At 43.9% G+C, this 21812-nt stretch overlaps 1 protein-coding gene across 5 annotated transcripts in view; it reads right to left on the bottom strand.

Moving 5' to 3' along the window:
* Positions 1-21812, bottom strand: part of DNPEP (aspartyl aminopeptidase) — a 226122-nt gene that overhangs the window by 13921 nt on the left and 190389 nt on the right. The window contains exons 1-2 of one of the 5 annotated variants that reach the window (XM_069732780.1): positions 6692-7140; positions 1349-1439 (exon numbers count right to left, since the gene is read on the bottom strand). In XM_069732780.1, coding sequence (XP_069588881.1) covers positions 1349-1439; positions 6692-6769 — 169 coding nt within the window. In that variant the 5' untranslated portion in view covers positions 6770-7140. Of the gene's footprint in view, positions 1-1348; positions 1440-3350; positions 3564-6685; positions 7141-21812 lie in introns of those variants that run through there. The other 4 variants (XM_069732779.1, XM_069732783.1, XM_069732784.1 and 1 more) reach the window with 4 other exon arrangements.

The raw sequence follows: 21812 nt of genomic DNA, 5'->3' as shown, positions 1-21812 counted from the left end.
AGAATGTGTGCTGCAGTTTCAATACAACCAGTGTTTCATTAACAGGAACTTATCACTGCAGGACTAGGTGTCATGTGCCAGGTAGTCCAGCTAATCTATTTAACCCTATCTATGTAATCTTGTAGGACCACCACTGATCCGATGTTGATAACCGATCCTAAAAGATCATCAGTACATAATCCTGGAAAATCCCTTTAAATCCATTGCTTTGGGGGGGGGGGTGTTTCAAAATATTTTCTGGTGTTTTTTTCGTGGGCTTTCTTTATAGACCTTAACATTTAACACCAGAAAAAAACCTTAAACCCACAAATTACGTCACGCACTGTATCTGTACATTCTCTTGCACCTTCTTCCTGTTTTTTGCTACTTTCACTGACTTTTTGAACAGTGAGCCAGGTGCAGGGGGAGGTGATGGCGACTGCCGCTGGCAAAGTTTTGATGATTTGCACCATAAATTCCCTCTTGGAACAAGAACAGCCCAATATGCAGCAATTACTTTAAGAAACTTGTGCCTATTAGTAAAATTAGGGGCGTCTTACTTTGCTAACTTTAAGTTAAGACTGACATATGAAACGCTGGTCTTACTAAATCCCCCCCATGTGTGAGGGCATACAGACTAACGTGCCCAATTGCCCCCTCTATCGGGCGGGATCTGCACCCACTGGTGGAATTCAGGGGCACAGAAAATCCGAGGCTCAACACTTTCTTATCATCGCTCCTTTCTACAAGCGACACAGTGCAAAGTGCGGGAGACGACGTTCTGTACGATCTCTGCCACCAAGGAGCAGAGTCTGGACTTCAGTGCTGACACACTATGCTAATGATGATTGATGTGCCACACATGGTGCCCCCGGTATACTCACAAGGGCCTGTATGAACACAGAGAACAAGTGCTTATAAGTAATGTGAGCAATGCAGGCAGATATCCACAGAAAGGTAACAATCTGCATATGTCATTTGCAAACTTTGTCCAGAATCAATATGCAATGGTCCGAAGACAGAGCAGTAATCAGTCGTGACTGCTATGGTGCTGGTGCCATGACACTTTACTAGCAGCTACCACTAGGGGGAGCTCTCTGGACACAAATGCACACACAATTCAGTGAGCTCCTCCTAGTGGTGGGTTCAGGAAGCCAGAATTCTAGCATTTTTCAGGTTGTTGCCGTTGTATCACGATATAGGGCGGATATTCCCTTTTATAAAGAAGTAGAGTATTTGGCAGAAATCTTAAAAAGTCTGTTTCTCCCTACGATATCTGTACATGCACCTCCTCCTCTGAGCTCTGCCTCAGCTACTGGTGTTTCTCATAAATTGCTACTATGTAACACAATGTCATAGATTCTCTTACCATGATATGGAGAAACTCCACGATTCAGAAACTTCAGCAACTCCTTGGCTGCCGCCTGAGCAGCTTCCCGTGTTCCCTTCATGGCTGCAACCTGAAAGGAATATTAAGATAACTGATGTTTGAGATCAAGACCACAAGTAAAACGCTCAGGCATGATGGATGTGCCTGCTGCCGGGCACCCAGGATCCCTCAGCAGATATGTAGACAGGAGAAATACACAATACTACGTGTATAAAAGCCATACATTGAAGTCTATGGGCCCCAACGCAAAAGCTCCAAAAGGACCACAATTACTGCAAGTCTTTAATATTAATGGACTTTTCATATGAGCCAAAGAGACCTTTTTGGGGCCCCTTAGGCTTCAGGGCTCGGGTGCGATTGCAGCCCTTGTACTTATTATCGCTACACCCCTGTCTATGAGATTAGAAATCATGGCTGATGCATTCAGCTCCGCTCTCGACAATGTGCCTTGTGTAATACGACTGGGCTGCAATACCAGCCAAGGCCTCTGGGGAACAGTGGCGCTCTTTCTGTAGCTCAGATTTTGTATGTACCCCCAACCTACTGTCTCCTTCCCCATTATCCTGTAAGCCCAGAAGGGCAGAGCTCGCTCTTTTCTGTACCAGTCTGTCATTGTTAGCTTGTTCACTGTAATTTAAATTTGTGGGTTTTTTTCTTATTATCCCCACGGAATTAATAGTGCTCTAAAAGTAAATAAAAATATTGTGCCTTAGGCCGGGATCACACATGCGAGAAACACGTCCGTGTCTCGCATGTGAAATCCAAGCTCTGGCGCCGGCACTTGGGAGCGGAGCGTGCGGCTCCATGTGTTGCTATGCGGCCGCACGCTCCGCTCTGGAGTGCCGGCGCCAGAGCTTGGATTTCACATGCGAGACACGGACGTGTTTCTCGCATGTGTGATCCCGGCCTAACTCACACACTGCAATTTTTGCTATTTTTTTTCCAGAATTTTTGGTGCAGTTTTTAGTGTTTTTGTTTTCCCAAAATGATTTTCTATAGTAATGACAAAAAAATTGCATACAAATAATAATTCTTATAATAAAAACAAACAATGGGCTTGTGGAAAGGCTGGTAGACGATGTATCAAGGCTTTATCACAATTTTTTTTTTTACTTTATAAAAAAATTGCCACAAGTGATATTTGTGACTTTTTGCTATTTTACACCATCTGTGCATTTTTAATAGAAGCGGATGGAAAGCAGGCATGACTTTTTATATAGATAGAAGAACGGTCACTTTTTACAAAAAGTAACTCTTAATCCATTAGGGGGAGGCAGGATAAAAAAAATTCTAGATAGAAGCGTTATAGCTAAAAAATAATAATAAAGACAACGCAGCGTCAGGCTATGTGCACATGATGCAGATTTTTCGCGTGCGTTTTTTCCGCTATAAAAATGCCTAAAAAAACGCATGGATATGCATCCTATCATTTAGAATGCATTCCGCAATTTTTGTGCACATGTTGCGTTTTTTCCCCGCAAAAAAAAAACGCATTCCGGAAAAAGAAGCAACATGTTCATTATTTTTGCGGATTTCCCATTATATTAGTGTCTGGGGAAAAAAAACGCAAAAAAAAAAAACCACGCAAAAAAACGCGAAAAATCCGCATGCAGAATTCCTGCGTAAATCCTCAGGAAAACCTCAGGATTTTCTCAGGAAATTTCTGCATACTTTCCGGACGTGTGCACATACCCTCAAGAAAAACTGACAAAAAAATCCCCTTCACAACTCCCTCCAAAGACTGCAGAATGATGATCCCCTTCCCCCAGGGAAGCAAGTTCTGCTCTGTCCCCTCAGCCGCCTCCTTTCTTACACAAAATCTAATGCGAAAAGTACATAAACTGCAAAAGTAATAAATGAGGGAAAACTTGGCGGTGGAACTACAACTCCCAGCATGTTCTCCCAGCACCACAATCACTGTATAGTCACACTATTAGGAAAGTGTAAACAATGGAACTAGGAAAGATATATATCTTGGTACCTTGTTAGCCAGTAGATAGAACAATGGAACTGTCAGACTTGTCACTGGATACAATGTTGCAATGTTTGTAAACAAAACCCTTTAGCCGCGCGTATGCTGCTCCCCAGCCCCTGTGTGTGCGGATCCGCAGCGCTCACCTGCATAGTGTGAAGTGTGCGCTGTCACTCAGCTGCCAGGAGACAAGTTCCTATAACTCTACACTCCAGAAGGGCAGCTGCAGACTGCACATCCCAGTGACAGCGACCTCTAGGGGCTGGGAGGCTGCACCGCACACTGTGCAAGAACAGACTAGAAACTGAAAGGGAAACTTCATGACACCGGTTACACTGTAACGACACTGCAGCTCAGGCATAGTAGTAAAGATACAGACCCATGTAAAATAATAAAAGCTGATGACTTAGTAAATTCTGACAGTACCTGAGCACAGATGCCTGGGAAACCAGGCAGAAAACTGCCATTGATTAAAGTGTATTTCCATAAAATAAATTATTATTATTATTATTATATCATAGTAAATATAAATCTGTGAGTCTCATAATAGATTTTTTTTTCTAACTATATATTTTTTGTAGGAAGCTGATAAAGCCCCCCCTGGATTTTGTACAATTGAAACTAAATAGGATTTTTTTTTAAAATGTGGAATAATAACATAAATATCAATGATTTTATAATTTTTCTTTGCAGCCTGGGAGCTCCAGTTTTCTGACTCAAAGGTCCAAGTCCCCCCACATATACATAAGGGCTCATTCAGACGTTCGGTTTTCGTGTACAAATGTTATCCGTGATTTTCATGATATGTCCAATTTGTGAACCGAGGGATCAACATTGGCAATGCAAGTCTATGGATTCGTGAAAAAATGGTACTGTACTTGGGTGACATTCCATTTTCTCGGATTGTCAGAATGGAGAAGGTGGATAAACTCTTTTTTTTTATTTTAAATTTCTCCACGTATGAGAAAAATGAATGGCACTCAGACCACACCCTAATCAGACCCTGATCAAAGTCTGATCACAATAATCAGTCTGTTTTTCTCGTACATGGAAAAATCGGACTTCTGAACGAGTCCTAAAGAATGAAATTCTGTTGCCGGCAGAAGCCACTAGAAGGCGCTCACTGCATGTGGATTTACTGTGCACATAGAACGCAATAATAAATCTGTCCTTGTGTGGCTCCCCCTAGTGGTGGCTTTAGACATACAGAATATGATAATGTACAGGTGCATCTCACAAAATTAGAATATCATCAAAAAATTAATTTATTTCAGTTCTTCAATATGAAAAGTGAATCTCCTATATTCTATAGAGTCATTACAAACAGAGTGATCTATTTCACGTGTTTATTTCTGTTAATGTTGATGATCTCAATAAATTAGAATACTTCATAACACCAGCTTGAAAAAATGATTTTAAAATCCGAAATGTTGTCCTACTGAAATGTATGTTCAGTAAATGCGCTCAGTTCTTGGTCGCGGCTCCTTTTGCATCAATTACTGCATCAATGCAGCGTGGCATGGAGGCGATCAGCCTGTGGCGCTGCTGAGGGTTTATGGAAGCCCAGGTTGCTTTGATAGCAGCCTCCAGCTTGTCTGCATTGTTGGGTCTGGTGTCTCTCATCTTCCTCTTGACAATACTCCATAGATTCCACTAGACCTTGGAAATCAAGGTCCTGGAGTCTGGAAGAAGAGTGGAGAGGCCACAATCCAAGCTGCTGGAGGGTTTTCATTGGCTGTAAGCCACTATCATCAACATTAACAGAAATAAACACGTGAAATAGATCACTCTGTGTGTAATAACTTTTTGATGATATTCTAATTTTGCGAGATGCACCTGTATGTATGGCTATATAAAGGGAATATACAGAGTCCAGCGATTCACGCTCTGTGAAGCGAGGTGTTCTAGCCTTGATGTCATCTTTGCTCCGAACTTGCCCTGATTGCCATTGGTTGTGATCATGATGGGGCACCAGTGGGGTTATAAATGGAGCCCTCTACCTCCGTAACCATCTGAACAGCACTGTCAATGTTGATAGCGCATATAATGGGTTAAATAACCATTACAGCAGGAACCAAGCCGTCTAATCACAGTCTAGCCTCAGTTACTGAACTCCTGTGCCCGCATGATCACCATGATGTAATTGTATAATGGTAGAAATTGTTTAGTTTTTTTAATTATTTTATTTTTAAATTATTGAGAAAAATTTCCGGCGTTAAGAAAAAGATAATTTGTGCAGAAACTGCGACGCCATTATTAATACATAAATATATAAATGAGCAAAAATGATGTAGATCCATCTTGTAAGGATTCTTATGGGATGTTGAAGAGATACGATGCGTTTTGTGCCCTTTTATCCCTCCACCCACCAATCGCGCTCCCCGCCATCTTCTTCTACATCTTCATCCTTACCTTGGCTTCTCCCAATGGAGCGCCACCTCTCCTCCGCTCACTGCCCCCGTCTCCCATTTTGAGGCTACAGCGCTGTGCCAGCCAATAGATGGTGCCTATACATATTTTATCATGCCCTATCCTCCAGCTCAGCGTCCGTCCATCATTTATATAACGCCTCGCTCCTGCCATAGTAACTTCTTATTCTGCTTAGTCCTGACCTACATATCTCGGAGAGTGACGTGTGGCACGGTCACAGCCTTAGCCTAGCCGCCTGAAATGCCACCCACGCCTCCATGTTCTGTGCCACAAATAGCATTCTTGACGGGCATCCCTGTTATTCAACTTGGCAGCATTCTGCGCCCCCAACTCCCAACCCATCCCGCATGCCCACCACCTCTCACCATTGCACAATTCCCTACACCCCTAAAATGTTGCAATCTCCCAGACGCAACCAACCTATTCTGCTCCCCAAAACCATCTTGCATCCTCCCAATCCCTAACATTCCCAAATAATCTCTTCCACTGCAGAAATAAAAACCTTTAACGCTTGCTAAGAATAAAAATGGCTCCGGTCGCGAATAATTGCTGGATGATTTCAATTAGTTAATTTGAGGCAACAGCCCGGTAGCTGTGACCGCTGGGCTTCATGATGCCTCAACTGACCCAAAATAAATGGGGGGTCATTGGCCACGATATAATATGTTCCAATTTAATATGTAATATGTTTCATAAGTTCCAATTTGGATGTAGAGATGTAGCAGAGCTGATTATGTCATTTAATGATTATGGTGGCGATGGGTTTGCCGCACCTCATACAAGGGGTTATCGCCATGGGTGGTGGCAAGCGGACTCAGCTCTGCTACATCCGTCTCCAGAAAAAGGATTGGAGATTATTATAGAGGATAACGGTACAGTTTTTGGCACAGGGGACAGGATGAGCGGAGAGGTACCTGTACCTGCATGTCCGTATAGCAGCCCTCTTCCCATTCTCTCTTGCCCAGGCGAAGCAGTTTGAAGTTGCCACCAGCTGCCATCTCCGCTCCGTGCTCACCCTCTCGCAGGCTGCGCAGAATGCGTGCTGGGTTATGTGCGTGTTACAGTGTGTGTGTGCATGCATGCGTGTGTAAATGTGTGCGCCACATAGAGGCGGGGGCTGTCCACGGAGAGAAAGGGGGGCCAGCGAGGATTAGTGAGGTGCGGCCAGTGACAAATGAGAACGAGCTGAGGCAAGCAGTCCTGGGCAAAGTTTTAATCTAATGTATAAGGGAAAGCAGCCAATGCAAATACCTATAGGAGAGGTTAATGCCGCTGGTCACACGCGCTGGCTCAGCAGCCTCATGAATAGGCTCATCCTGTCCCGTTAATAGGAAGAATTGTGTGACGAGCCGTGTCCATCACCACATCTGTAACATGTGGGATATGAGAGCCACTAGTGTCTGTAACACACAAGGTTCAGACTGATGGAAAGTGGCTCCCACTGAAGCCTCTGTGGCCCCATGGGATTCACAAGTGCATTGGTGCCTACAGCAGGAACAGGGACATTTTCCCAAAGTTTTATATACACTGCTCAAAAAAAATAAAGGGAACACTAAAATCCCACATCCTAGATATCACTGAATTAAATATTTCAGTTGTAAATCTTTATTCATTACATAGTGGAATGTGAGGAGAACAATAAAACCTAAACATTATCAACGTAAATCACAACTAATATCCCACGGAGGTCTGAAGTTGGAATGATGCTCAAAATCAAAGTGGAAAATCAAATTACAGGCTGATCCAACTTCAGTGGAAATGCCTCATGACAAGGAAATGATACTCAGTAGTGTGTGTGGCCTCCACGTGCCTGTATGACCTCCCTACAATGCCTGGGCATGCTCCTGATGAGGCGGCGGATGGTCTCCTAAGGGATCTCCTCCCAGACCTGGACTAAAGCATCCGCCAACTCCTGCACAGTCTGTGGTGCAACGTGATGTTGGTGGATGGAGCGAGACATGATGTCCCAGATGTGCTCAATCAGATTCAGGTCTGGGGAACGGGCGGGCCAGTCCATAGCTTCAATAGCTGTGCGGCCCTCCAAAGAAATGCCACCCCATACCATTACTGACCCAATACCAAGCCGGCCATGCTGAAGGATGTTGCAGGCAGCAGATCGCTCTCCAAGGCGTCTCCTGACTCTGTCACGTCTGTCACATGTGCTCAGTGTGAACCTGCTTTCATCTGTGAAGAGCACAGGGCGCCAGTGGCGAATTTGCCAATCCTGGTGTTCTGTGGCAAATGCCAAGAGTCCTGCACGGTGTTGGGCTGTGAGCACAACCCCCATCTGTGGATGCCGGGCATTCAAACCATCCTCATGGAGTCGGTTTCTAACCATTTGTGCAGACACATGCACATTTATGGCCTGCTGGAGGTCATTTTGCAGGGCTCTGGCAGTTCTCCTCCTGTTCCTCCTTGCACAAAGGCTGAGGTAGCAGTCCTGCTGCTGGGTTGTTGCCCTTCTACGGCCCCCTCCACATCTCCTGGTGTACTGGCCTGTCTCCAACCTCTGGACACTACGCTGACAAACAAAGCAAACCTTCTTGCCACAGGTCGCATTGATGTGCCATCCTGGATGAGCTGCACTACCTGAGCCACTTGTGTGGGTTGTAGAGTCCGTCTCATGATACCACGAGTGTGAAAGCACAACCAACATTCAAAAGTGACCAAAACATCAGCCAGAAAGCATTGGTACTGAGATCTGGTCTGTGGTCCCCATCTGCAGAACCACTCCTTTATTGAGGGGGTCTTGATAATTGCCAATAATTTCCATCTGTTGTCTACTCCATTTGCACAACAGCATGTGAAATTGATTGTCAATCAGTGTTGCTTCCTAAGTGGACAGTTTGATTTCACAGAAGTTTGATTTACTTGGAGTTAGATTCTGTTGTTGAAGGGTATTGTGCACACGTTGTGGATTTGGCCCTGCGGATCCGCAGCAGTTTTCCATGCGCTATACAGTACCATGTAAACCTACGGAAAACCAAACCCGCAGTGCCCATGCTGCAGAACATTCCACACGGAAACGCTGTGGTTTATTTTCTGCAGCATGTCAATTCTGTGTGCGGATTCCGCAGCGTTTTACACCTGTTCCGTAATTGGAATCCGCAGGTGTAAAAACTCAGGTGAAATGCGCACAAAATCCACAGGTAGTCCATAGATAAAACACAGGGCGGTTCACCTGCGGATTTTTCAGAATCCACGCAGAAAAATCCGCAATGGAATCCGCAACGTGTGCACATAACTTAAGTGTTCCCTTTAGTTTTTTGAGCAGTGTACTTTGCATCACACATTCAGAAATACGTTAGTTATTATATCCCTGATGTACAGTAGTCCAGGTGGTCTAGAGTGGCTCCATGGGTATTTAATATTTAAACTATTCCCAAAAAACTCCATGGATAGGTGATCTATATCCATATTCCCCCATCCGTCCAACTGTAGGGGCTCCGAGCGATCCCAAGATCAGGGATCTGGATGACCATGAATAGCACAGTCCTGAATGGAGCATTGGTGCGCGTGCTCGGCTTCCACTCCATTCACTGTCTATGGGACTGTAGAAGAAAGCACAGCGCTGTAGTCTGCAATGCCATATACAATGGAGCCGAGGCAGCGTCTGTGCAGCGCCCCAGGGTCCTGGTCATTGCAGTAAGGTCATTTCCCTCTAGGGGGGAGTGATGTTACGTTTGGAGGCTCTAAAGGAGATCTCTTTACCAGGTATCACAAACATGCAACACACTTCACACCCCAGTCCACCAGGGGGAGCCATGCTCCTATTTATTAGGGCACTCTTCACAATTAGGTAAAACTGGTGGTCTGGATAGGAAGTGAGTGAGAAGCGAGCTGGGCTTCTCCCAGTGAGTTGCTATCTGAGCTCCGCTCAGGTAGTTGGTCCCTGACAGGGGCGAGATCCTGTCAGAGGCCTAGACAGAAGCTGCGCCTGCCCCACATGCGGCAGCTCCCAAGAAAGAGACACGAACAGCGAACTGTATTGTAGAGAGTGAGAAGAAGTCATAGCAAAAGGAGAGGAAACCAGAAGGAGTTCTGCCCTACACAGGCTGCCTCCTTCTGAGGTGCAGGATCCGGTAGCCAAAACACCGAGGGAGCAACAGTCCTTTAAGCCTTGCTCCAGAGACCGGCAGGACAGCTAATTTCAAGTTACTGATCCGCCCTATACCCAGGAGGCACGGTGGCAACTTGTGGGGGCTGGGGCGTGCTAAAGTCCCTGTAAAAAGCCTCAGACCATCAGTCATACCTGTTTGTCCTATCCATCTGGGGGACAGAGAGGGACATGGCATCTAGAACATCTACAATAGTTGTGAGGACCTTATGAGAGGCTCAGCAGTAAGGTACTACAACACCCAGGCACTACAGGAAGGCTACTGATTTCCACCTGGATAAGGGGACTCTAGATTTGCCTTCGGACCGGCCGGACTCTGCCTACCCTGTGATCTGGTGCTCTGGACTGTGGATGCTGAAGCCTTCAGTAAAGGTAAAGAGACTGCACCCTTGTGTCCTCATTATTGACTGCGCCTCTCACCATACCACCATCTACACACCGGGAAACCCTGGGGAAACACTTCACCTGTGGGAAGGTATACCATCTAGCTGCCATAATATCACCCCAGCGGACCCCTAAGCAGCGTCAGTCACCCTGACCGAATACCACAGGTGGCGTCACGAACATTTCCCCTTTAAAGACCTTTCCCCTTTTATAAACGGACCTCCCGAGGGCGACGTACCGGCTCAGCCACCATGACATCCCCCTTGAGAACCGAAGGACCCGGTGCCGAGTACCCCACTGCCCTACAGGGGTGCTCCACATGCACAACTCTAACGTTTATGAAGGGCTGCAGTGTCCGATTTCTGGAATGTCGAGTGATCAGCAATTTATCTCCTATCTTATGAATAGGGAATAACCTTTTAATATCCCTGGTGGTCCGAGGTGATGAAAGGGTTACTGTCCCTTTTTCTCAATTTCTCATAAGTTATTTTAAAGAAAAATAAATCTGAAATTTTACAATTTTCACGCCGATCACAAAACCTAATATTAGACTCCTACTTTGTGCTCTTTTCAGCAACCACAAGTACATCAGCAGCAAATAGACAGTCTCTGACCCATTGACTACTAGAGAAAAGCTTTCTAGGTATGCTCTTATCAGGAAAAAGGGCATTGTACAAGAGGAGGAGGAGGTGAGCTGTGACATCATTTATAGTGAATGGCGGATCCTGTTATCTACTGTATATAGAGGTGTTATCAGTCATTGTACAGGAGGAGGAGGTGAGCTGTGACATCACCTATTGTGAATGGTGGATCCTGTGTTATCTACTGTATATAGAGGTGTTATCAGTCATTGTAGAGGAGGAGGAGGTGAGCTGTGACATCACCTATTGTGAATGGTGGATCCTGTGTTATCTACTGTATATAGAGGTGTTATCAGTCATTGTACAGGAGGAGGTGAGCTGTGACATCACCTATTGTGAATGGTGGATCCTGTGTTATCTACTGTATATAGAGGTGTTATCAGTCATTGTACAGGAGGAGGAGGTGAGCTGTGACATCACCTATTGTGAATGGTGGATAATGTGTTATCTACTGTATATAGAAGTGTTACCAGTCATTGTACAGGAGGAGGTGAGCTGTGACATCACCTATTGTGAATGGTGGATCCAGTGTTATCTACTGTATATAGAGGTGTTATCAGTCATTGTACAGGAGGAGGAGGTGAGCTGTGACATCACCTATTGTGAATGGTGGATAATGTGTTATCTACTGTATATAGAAGTGTTATCAGTCATTGTACAGGAGGAGGTGAGCTGTGACATCATCTATTGTGAATGGTGGATCCAGTGTTATCTACTGTATATAGAGGTGTTATCAGTCATTGTACAGGAGGAGGAGGTGAGCTGTGACATCACCTATTGTGAATGGTGGATCCTGTGTTATCTACTGTATATAGAGGTGTTATCAGTCATTGTACAGGAGGAGGAAGAGGTGAGCTGTGACATCACCTATTGTGAATGGTGATCCTGTGCTATCTACTGTATATAGAGGTGTTATCAGTCATTGTACAGGAGGAGGAGGTGAGCTGTGACATCATCTACTGTGAATGGTGGATCCTGTGATGTCTACTGTATATAGACTCGTGTGCCTTGTTATCTGCTCATGTTTAATGTATTTGTCTATATTTGCCCTGCATTCACATGTAAAGCGCCATGGAATAAATGGCGCTATAAAAATGTATAATAATAATAATAATAAAATAATATAGAGGTGAAGGATCCTCCAGAGGCTGCAGTTGTGCATAAACCTACTATTTGGCTGTCCCTTATACAGCGCTCACATGCAGAAACTGTCGCAGTGGTTCAGACATACATGAAGACTAACTGTAATACAGTCTTGTGCACTGATGATGTCGTGCAACCCTGGAGGGTCCAGATAGATGGAGTAGTGGATGGTTGGTGGATGGACACCATGTCCCAACAAGCCTGCGATGTCAGCAGGGAGGAGTCATGTTTTGGGGGGAGAGCTGGTTGCCCGCTTTAGGGTCCCAGAAGGTGTGAAAATGACCTCAGCAAAGTATATAGAGTTTCTGATTGATCACTTTCTTCCATGGTACAAAAAGAACTGTGCCATCTGTAGCAAAGTCATCTTCATGCTCACAATGCCTCGTCTCATGCTGCAGAGAAGACCTGAGTCACTGGCGGCTATGGTGATAAAGGAGGAAACCCATGGTGCGGCCACCACCCTCCCCTGACCTCAGCACTATTGGGAACCTTTGGAGTATCCTCAAGCAGAAGATCTATGAGGGTGGGGGCTGATCACATGAGAACAGCAGCTCTGGGGGCGATTCTGATCCTGCAAAGAAATTCAAGAAGAAACTCTCCAAATACCCACAAGTTCAATTGGAGGCAGAATGGTGGCGCTGACATCACCGACGCTCCGCTGTAACGTGGATGGTTTCCATTGAAAAGCTTCTGATGTCAGTAATGTGACGTCTTTTGCTGCAGATCCCACCAATGTCTATTCTCAGTTCTTTACAACCTATAAAATGTTTGGAATCTGTTGTGCAGAATAATTTGCTGCATTGTGAGTTTTTTTAGTGCACTTTACATTGATACACAGAAGAGCTGCTTATTAATTATTTATCTTCTACAGAATGTATTTTCATGTGGAAGAAAGCAGATGAATGTAAAATATGACATTCAGTCCAAAAATAGCGCAGGCCGTCTAAACCTAAGGCTAAAATACCCCGCTGTCAGATCACAGAGCGGATCCGAGGGAAGAAGTGACGTGTGTGAGCGCCCTGCTGCATAATGTAAGGGGATATAATGCTCTCCTGCTGAGTATATAACATACGTAGTCATGCACATATCAATAGTAATTGCCACTCAGTCAGTTTTGGCTTTTGTTGGCCACATGACCCGCATTTCTGTAGAATTTCCCATTTTCCTGGGTTAGAGATTCATCCCCCTTATAAACAATAGGAAGTGCTGAAGTCTGGCTGCCTGCAGTCACCACTAGAGGGAGCTCATGTGTCACTGTCCTGTAACTAGAAGCCATTAATGGCCGTCATGAGCCGCTGGTGCCTACAAGCAGCGCTGCCTTCACTGCGCCTCACGAGACCGCAGAGTCTTCATGATAACACTGGACAACATGGACTTCTTCTCTACTCTGTGCAGAAATTAACCCCTTTGAGGAAATGCAGAGTGGGCATTAACTCCTTCACCCCCCTAGACAACAAGAGATGCTATTAACCTCATCAGTAACCTGGTCACCGAAGAGTGCACTTATAAATACTTCACCCTAGACCACCAGGGATGTTGTCATGAAGCCTTCACTGTACTAAACCACTAAAAGAGTTGACATTAATTCCTTAGACTACATATAATACTGTTACCAAACCCTTCCAGGATCCTGGCAGCCAGAGACTTCACTTTCCATTATTCTAGACCACCAGGGATCTTGACATTATATAAGGTAGCCAAAAAAGTTGTCATCAACTCATTAATTAGGACAAGAGGTGTTGTAACCTTATCACTGCCCTAGCCACAAGAGATTTCAATACAAAGATACATCACTACTCTGGACCACCAAGGATGGTAACGTGAATCCTTTCATTATGTTAAATCACCAATAAGTTGACATGGATTCCGTATTACAATAGACTGTAAGTATGAAGGATGTTATTAGCCCATTCACTGTCTTAGGCTACGTTCACATTCGTGTCTTTGGATGCAGCGTCGTCGTCGCAACGCACGACGGATGTGAAACGCACGCAAAAACGCATTGTTATGTGACGCATTCGTCCATTTTTGGCTTGATTTTGGACGCAAAAAAAAATGCAACTTGCTGCGTCCTCTGCGCACTGACGCTTGCGTCAAAAATGACGCATGCGTCACAAAACGCAAGACAACGCATGCCCATGCGCCCCCATGTTAAATATAGGGGCACATGACGCATGCGTCGCTATGCGTCGCCGAACCTGCGCCCGACGCAACGCAAATGTGAACGTAGCCTTAGAAGCCAAGGATTACATTACTCTAGACCACCAGGGATGTTACTATTAAATAATGCTCCAAACCAACAAGAAATTCACTACTAACTATTACTGTAGATAACCAGGAATTTAACAACTTACTACTACTCTACAGCACCAGGGATCACTACTACACTAATCTAGACCACCAGGGATCACTACTACACTAATCTAGACCACCAGGGATCACTACTACACTAGTGTAGACCACCAGGGATTTTACTTACTACTAGATACAACTGTAGACCACAAGGGTTTTTACTACTAAATACTACTCTAGACCACCAGGGATCACTACTACATTAATGTAGACCACCAGGGATTTCACTACTATATACAACTGTAGACCACAAGGGTTTTTACTACTAAATACTACTCTAGACTACCAGGGATCACTACTACATTAATGTAGACCACCAGGGATTTCACTACTATATACAACTGTAGACCACGAGGGTTTTTGCTACTAAATACTACTCTAGCCCACCAGGGATCACTGCTACATTAATCTAGACCACCAGGGATTTCACTACTATATACAACTGTAGACCACGAGGGTTTTTACTACTAAATACTACTCTAGACCACCAGGGATCACTACTACATTAATGTAGACCACCAGGGATTTCACTACTATATACAACTGTAGACCACGAGGGTTTTTACTACTAAATACTACTCTAGACCACCAGGGATCACTACTACACTAATCTAGACCACCAGGGATTTCACTACTATATACAACTGTAGACCACGAAGGTTTTCGCTACTATATACAACTCTAGACCACCAGGGATGTTACTATTACATAATACTCCAAACTACAAAGGGATTTTACAGCTAAATATTACTGTCTAGACCAACAGGGATGATAACATAAATTCTTCCAGCACCTTAGGACACCAGATAAGCATTAATGCCTTTATTTTGAGGGGTGTTACCATGAAGCTCTTCACCACTATCAACGACCAGAGCTATTGTATAGACATTAGGCAGGAAACGTTTTGTCTAGTCGGGGGTCTTGGCTGGGCTGTCAGACCCTTGGAATAATTTTTGTCTTTTTGCAGATCAGTACATTTTGTGGACCCTTTTCTGGCCTTTCGTGTTGATTACTGTGCCGCACCCTTGGTCGGGTCACACCAGCACCTATATGTGTTCTGCATGCATGTGATCGGCGCACCTAGAATGGGAAAGGTTGTGGACTGGTGAGAGGTGCGCAGCAGCTGCTCTGGGCCCGGCCGCAGAATGCTGAGCTTTCACAAAAACTTAAGTCAGCTTGGCTGCAGATGGTCTGAGAATCCTCCCGTTGTGCCCGGGGCGCCCGCCTCTCCTGCCATCCCAGGTGCAATGTGATGTGATTCGGTGAACTTACGCCTTGTTAGCTGCCTGGAACGGGGAACGCAGATCCTCCCTGATCGCTGCCTTGTCCAGGAGTCAACACACCCTAATCCCCCCCCCAACATTCTTCTGATTCTCGGCCTTTTCCCACAATATCACCGAGTTCCCGTATCTGCTGCATTTATGGTCCCAATGTAAAATATCAAATAATTCTATACAAGAAAGATATATATCTTTGTACCGTGTTGGCCAGTGGATAGAAAAATATTTAGAATTGAGAGTCGTCAGTGGTTGATACTTTTTAATGGCTAACTGAAAAGATGGTAACAAATTGCAGCTTTCGAGACTACTCCGGTCTCTTCATCAGGTATAAACTAATAAAAATTCTGAAGAATCACATATTTATGCACAGCACAGAAAAATGCCATAGATAAGACAGGTGACGTAAAGCAGAACTACCATTATATGAGTGATAATCAGTTATGTCCCTGTATCACTCATATAATGGTAGTTCTGCTTCACGTCACCTGTCTTATCTATGGCATTTTTCTATACTATGTTGTGCATAAATATGTGATTCTTCAGAATTTCTATTAGTCTTTGCCTGATGAAGAGACCTGATTAGTCTTGAAAGCTGCAGTTTGTTACCATCTTGTCAGTTAGCCATTAAAATGTATCAACCACTGAGGACTCTCAATTCTAAATATTTTTCAAACAATTCTATGAAATTGTTACAATGTATCTATGTGATTGTCCCAGCATTCAGGTTATGTGCACACGTTGAGGATTTCCTGCGGACCCGCAGCATTTTTTTCTGCGCAGAAACGCTGCAGATTCACTGCAAGTGATTTACAGTACAATGTAATTCAATGGAAAAAAAAATGCTGTGCTGATGGTGCGGAAAAAGCCACACGGAAAGCGCAGCAGATTAAAAAAAAAAGGAGCATGTCAATTCTTTTTTGCGAATCTGCAGCGTTTCTGCACCCATTCCATAATAGAAATCCGCAGGGGTAAAAAATGCATGAAATCCGCACAGAATCAGCAAAAGAAACTGCACAAAATCCGCAAAAAAAGCGCAGATTTTGACCTGCGTTTTCTGCCAAGAAATGCAGAATCTGCACAGAACATTTCACAGTCTAATCCGCAACGTGTGCACATAGCCTCAGGTTACAACTGTAGCTCGATGGCAGCTTTAGGTACTAGAAAAGCCATAAGCTTAAAGAGCTTGTCCACTAGTTTGATATTGATCACAGAAGACATCATGGTTGGAAGAATAGAAGGAACAAGGGAAAGAGGAAGATCAGAAACCCGATGGCCTGATATAATCAAGATAATGGTGGAAAAGACCCTAGCGGACCAATCTAGGCTTGCAAGGGGTCTACAGATTGTTCATCCATCAAGTCACCATGGCTCGAGATCGAACCTAAGGCCGTTAGAGAAAAAAAACAACTTTATGATAAGTCACTAGTATCAGGTTGTTGGGGGTTCAACACACGGCACCGCCACTAATCAGCTGCTATATGTTTTAGTGGCAGCCGAATATATATATATGACTGAGCTGAAACACGGCAGCTCCGTACACCATGTAGTGGCCGTTCTCGTGTACTGCAGCTCAGATCACATTCACTTCAATAGGAGCAGAGAACGGCCACTACATAGTGTATGGAGCAGAGCTGCTCTGGCCTAATATACTGGGCACATCCATCCACTGTAGGAAATGCAAATGGCTAATTGGTGGAATTGGTGGAAGTTCCAGTTGTCTGACCCCCAAATCTAATATTGATGACTTATGCTAAGGAAAGGTTATCAATATTAGTATAAGTCCATATTAAGTATGTCAATATTAGTATTAGTATACGTCCTGGACAATCCCTTTAAGGAGAGAAAGTCTCCAAATATCCTCAGGTTTGCAATGAAGAATGTATCAATTCAATGATAGTAAACAAAGATATTGAAAATAATGAAGAATTTAAACAGCAATGGTGGAATTTATCTTTCAGGTCAGTTTTGCTTGTGGCCGCGTTGCCGTTATTTGTTCCCACAATGTCTGATAAATACGGTGCACCTTACGGTATAACACTTCTGCCCAGAGCTGATTTTCACTTTTTCACATCACCTCTAGAAGAGGAGAATTATGATTCTTTTGCAACTTTTTAAAAAATTCCCACATTAGAAATCTGGCTTTAATCTTATCTGTATAGTCGACCCCACGAGGATTACAACCACTGTTAAAAAGCAATGAGAATGGATTAAAAAAGCCAAAAGTCCAAAAATGTTTTGCCAAAAACAAAATTTGAGGAAAAGTCCCTAAAATATTTTAAAAAGTTGCAGAACTTTTCTAATACAATGATAAATCTTTATTTACAGAAAAAAAACCTTTAAAGACGTGCTGTCACCAGGTCAAAAGTCTTAAGTTTCTGCTCTTATTTTATTCTCGTTGATCCTCTTAGTGTTTGTTTTTCTTTTTCTTTTCTTTAATTTGCCACCTGGTTTTAGAGAAATGGGCCTTTTTATTTGGTGCTAATGTTATGGTCTTTACAAGGCAGGAAGAATGAGTTGCATATATTTCCGTCTTCCTTGCATCCAGTATAAGGCTACAATTCTGAACTCATTAAGCAAAATTAATTACTTCCATTTTTTTTTTTAAATACGCAGCGTAAAAACTCACCAAATATTCATTGTGGGAACACAGCCTAAGGACACACACTGTTAGCATGCAATATTTTAGTAGCCGCATTGTGAATGTGATTTTACAAAATCTCACTGGCACAATGTAGCGAAAATCTGGGCTGGGAATTGTCCGGTCACCGCAGATTTGACATCAACAGGCATGTACATTTTTGCTGCAGGTTGGAAAACAAAGGATGAAACCTTCTGAAAATCCGCAGCATTTTCACAATATAAAGCGACAAAACTTTTGCTGTATTACTTGTCTGAATATTTGCAAAGGAAGAGCTGGATGTAGACATATCCTAGTGTTGTGATGAATTCTGGACAGTAGATGGCGATGTGGTACAGAGTCTGCACAAGATCTGAGCGCAGCGAACAGTCCACAGATGTATGACACATTGCACATTATACACTATATATGGACAAAAGTATTGGGACACCTACACCTCCATAGACATTAACGGGAATTTGTCAGTAGGATCAACCCTCCTAATTCGACTACAGGAGCATGCAAGTGATAGAAAGTTGAATAAAATCATGCCTTGATATCTGCAATCTGATGTCTTATTTCAGAGAAATCCACATTTTTTCTTATATGTAAATGAGCTAGTAAGATCTATGAGCCGGACATAGATCTCCACGAGAATGTGCTTCCAGAGCTTATTTTAAAGTGGGTGTTATAAGTTTGAGACATGTAGAAAATGTTTGGAAGGAGCTGAAACCCAATGTTTCCCAGTGACAGCCCCAAAACCATAAAGGTCTGGAGAAGATCTGTATGGAGGAGAGGGGGCCAAAATCCCTGCTGCAGTGTGTGCAAACTTGGCCAAGGACCCCAGGAAACATCTGACCTCTGTAATTGCAAAGGTTTCTGGACCAAATGTTAAGTTCTGTTTTTCTATTATATCAAATATTTATTTCATGCAATAAAATGCAAATTATATAAAAATTATACAATGTGATTTTTCTGAATCTTTTTAAAAAAATTCTGTCTCTCGCAGGTGACGTGCACCTACGATAAAAGTTACAGACCTCTCCATTCTTTGTAGGTCGGAAAACGTATTTTTTCCACTTTATTAAGAGGGTTGATCCTACAGACAGATTCTCTTTAATATGGAGTCTGTCCGTCTGAAGATATAATGGCCCCTGGTCTTCGGAGAAGGTTTTCTGCAAGATTTTGAAGGTGTCAATTGGGATTTTTCCCCATCATCCAGATGTTTGGGAAGATCGGGTTCACAATCTCCTTTATAGGTGTTGGAGGGGGTTGGGGTCCGGGATCTGTGCTGCCCCTCATGTTCTCCCTCCATGTCTGTATGGAGCTTTTGCCCTGGGCACAGTCATGGGGGGCAGATGAGGGTCTTCACCAAACTGTTCCCACAAAGCTGAAGCTACAATTGTCCACAATGTCCTGTGCTGAAAATTAAGATTATCCTAAAATGGAAAAAAGTGTCCGCGGCCGCCCCCTGATAACAGCACATAGCATTATCCTCCTCCATAATCTGTACAGGGGGCACAATGCAGTCAGGGGGTAACGTCCTCCTGGAATCACCAAACCCAGCCTCCTCCATCAGATAGAGAAGTGCGATCCGTCACTGCACAGAACCCGTCTCCTCCAGAGTCCAGTGGTGGCGGCTTTACACCGCTCCATCCGACGCTCAGCATTGTGCTTGTTGATGTACGGCTGCATGCAGCTGCTCGGCCATGAAGCTCCTGGTGGGGGCGCTGTGTCTGTGCTGATGATGTTATACCACAGAAGGTCTGGACAGCAGAGCGGTGGTGACTTTTCTGCCCTCTGCTCCTCAGCACTCGGTCCCCCTCTCTGTAACGTTATGGGGTCTCTGAGTTGCTGCGGTTCCTTCAACTTCTCAATAATATCACTCACAGGTGATGGGGAAGATTCGGGAGGAAGAAATGTCATGAGCGGACTTGTTAGGCTGCTGACATCCTATAACAGTGCCGCGCTCTGCCTGTGTCGGTGACATAAAGCTCTGCACCAATGATGACAAATACTCAAACTCGAAACCCTTTATGAAAAAAAAGTAAGACTTGAGATTTGCTCTATTCCAGGGCATCGGAGTCACTGAATTCTTAGGGGGTAATGTCCAGGACTCAGCGCCGTGGTTAGTCATCCCTGTCTCGGGTGTCTTACACATCCACAAGTATGATGAATGTTCAGCTGAGGGCATCAGGTTTAGTCATGGCTACCACACCTTAATGACCGAAGCCCAATGCCTGGACAGATGGAGTTCCCCTTTAAGAATAAAGTATGTTAGAATCTTAAGGCTCAATCTGCTCCAGGGCCCCCATCTTCCATCTGGCGGTTATTGCACCCCAGTGACGAGGCGCCACTGTTATCTCTGGATATCCTCTGGCTATTAACGCCCCTATAAACCAGAAGCCTGTAGAGTCCCCCCCGCCATGTCCTGTCATTCATTCCAATGCTGTGACTGCATCTACCAGGCGAGATGCCCGGGCGCTGAGGTCACATCGCACCGCGCATTAAGACGTGTTATTCTGGGGTTTCCCCGACTTATGAAAATAATCATCCAGCAAAGACACTTGTCACTGTGAACTTCAAAATCCTACATCTCAGCTAAAAATTGGAGCAGACGTGGCGGCAGCTGATAGGATCACGGAGCGCCGGAACATTCTACTACCTGACGCCGCGGCCTGTTTGTTTGTTAGAGGTTGCTGGGTTTTTTAGGAGGACTTTCTGGGCAGAGAGCCAGGATGGTACACTGAGCAGACAGGCATCTGGAATAAATGTCTGTATATGGAGAGACACCAAAAAGAAAGGAGAAAGTGAGAAGTAGATAAGAAGAGGAAGATACAATGTATCAGCCATGAAAGAAAGGAGCAAACCATCAGTCACAAGGAATTTCTCCATTCACCTATTTTGTGTCGAGAACTTTTCTCCCAAAGTCTAAAAAAAAGAACAAAAAAATAAAAATAACAGAGAAGTCATAGAGGGCAGTATTATAGTAGTTATATCCTTGTACATAGGAGCAGTATTATAGCAGTTATATTCTTATACATAGGGGCAGTATTATAGCAGTTATATTCTTGTACATAGGGGCAGTATTATAGCAGTTATATTCTTGTACATAGGGGCAGTATTATAGTAGTTATATTCCTGTACATAGTGGCAGTATTATAGTAGTTATATTCTTGTATATAGGGGCAGTATTATAGTAGTTATATTCTTGTACATAGGGGGCAGTATTATAGTAGTTATATCCTTGTACATAGGAGCAGTATTATAGCAGTTATATTCTTGTATATAGGGGCAGTATTATAGTAGTTATATTCCTGTACATAGTGGCAGTATTATAGTAGTTATATTCTTGTATATAGGGGCAGTATTATAGTAGTTATATTCTTGTACATAGGAGCAGTATTAGAGTAGTTATACTCTTGTACATATGGAGCAGTATTATAGTAGTTATATTCTTGTACACAGGAGTATTATAGCAGTTATATCCTTGTACATAGGAGCAGT

This window comes from Ranitomeya imitator, chromosome 7, assembly GCF_032444005.1.
Source record: "Ranitomeya imitator isolate aRanImi1 chromosome 7, aRanImi1.pri, whole genome shotgun sequence".
Classification (NCBI taxonomy): Eukaryota; Metazoa; Chordata; class Amphibia; order Anura; family Dendrobatidae; genus Ranitomeya; species Ranitomeya imitator.
Note: the sequence above shows the minus strand (reverse complement) of the source record. Positions and strands in the feature narration are given on the sequence as shown.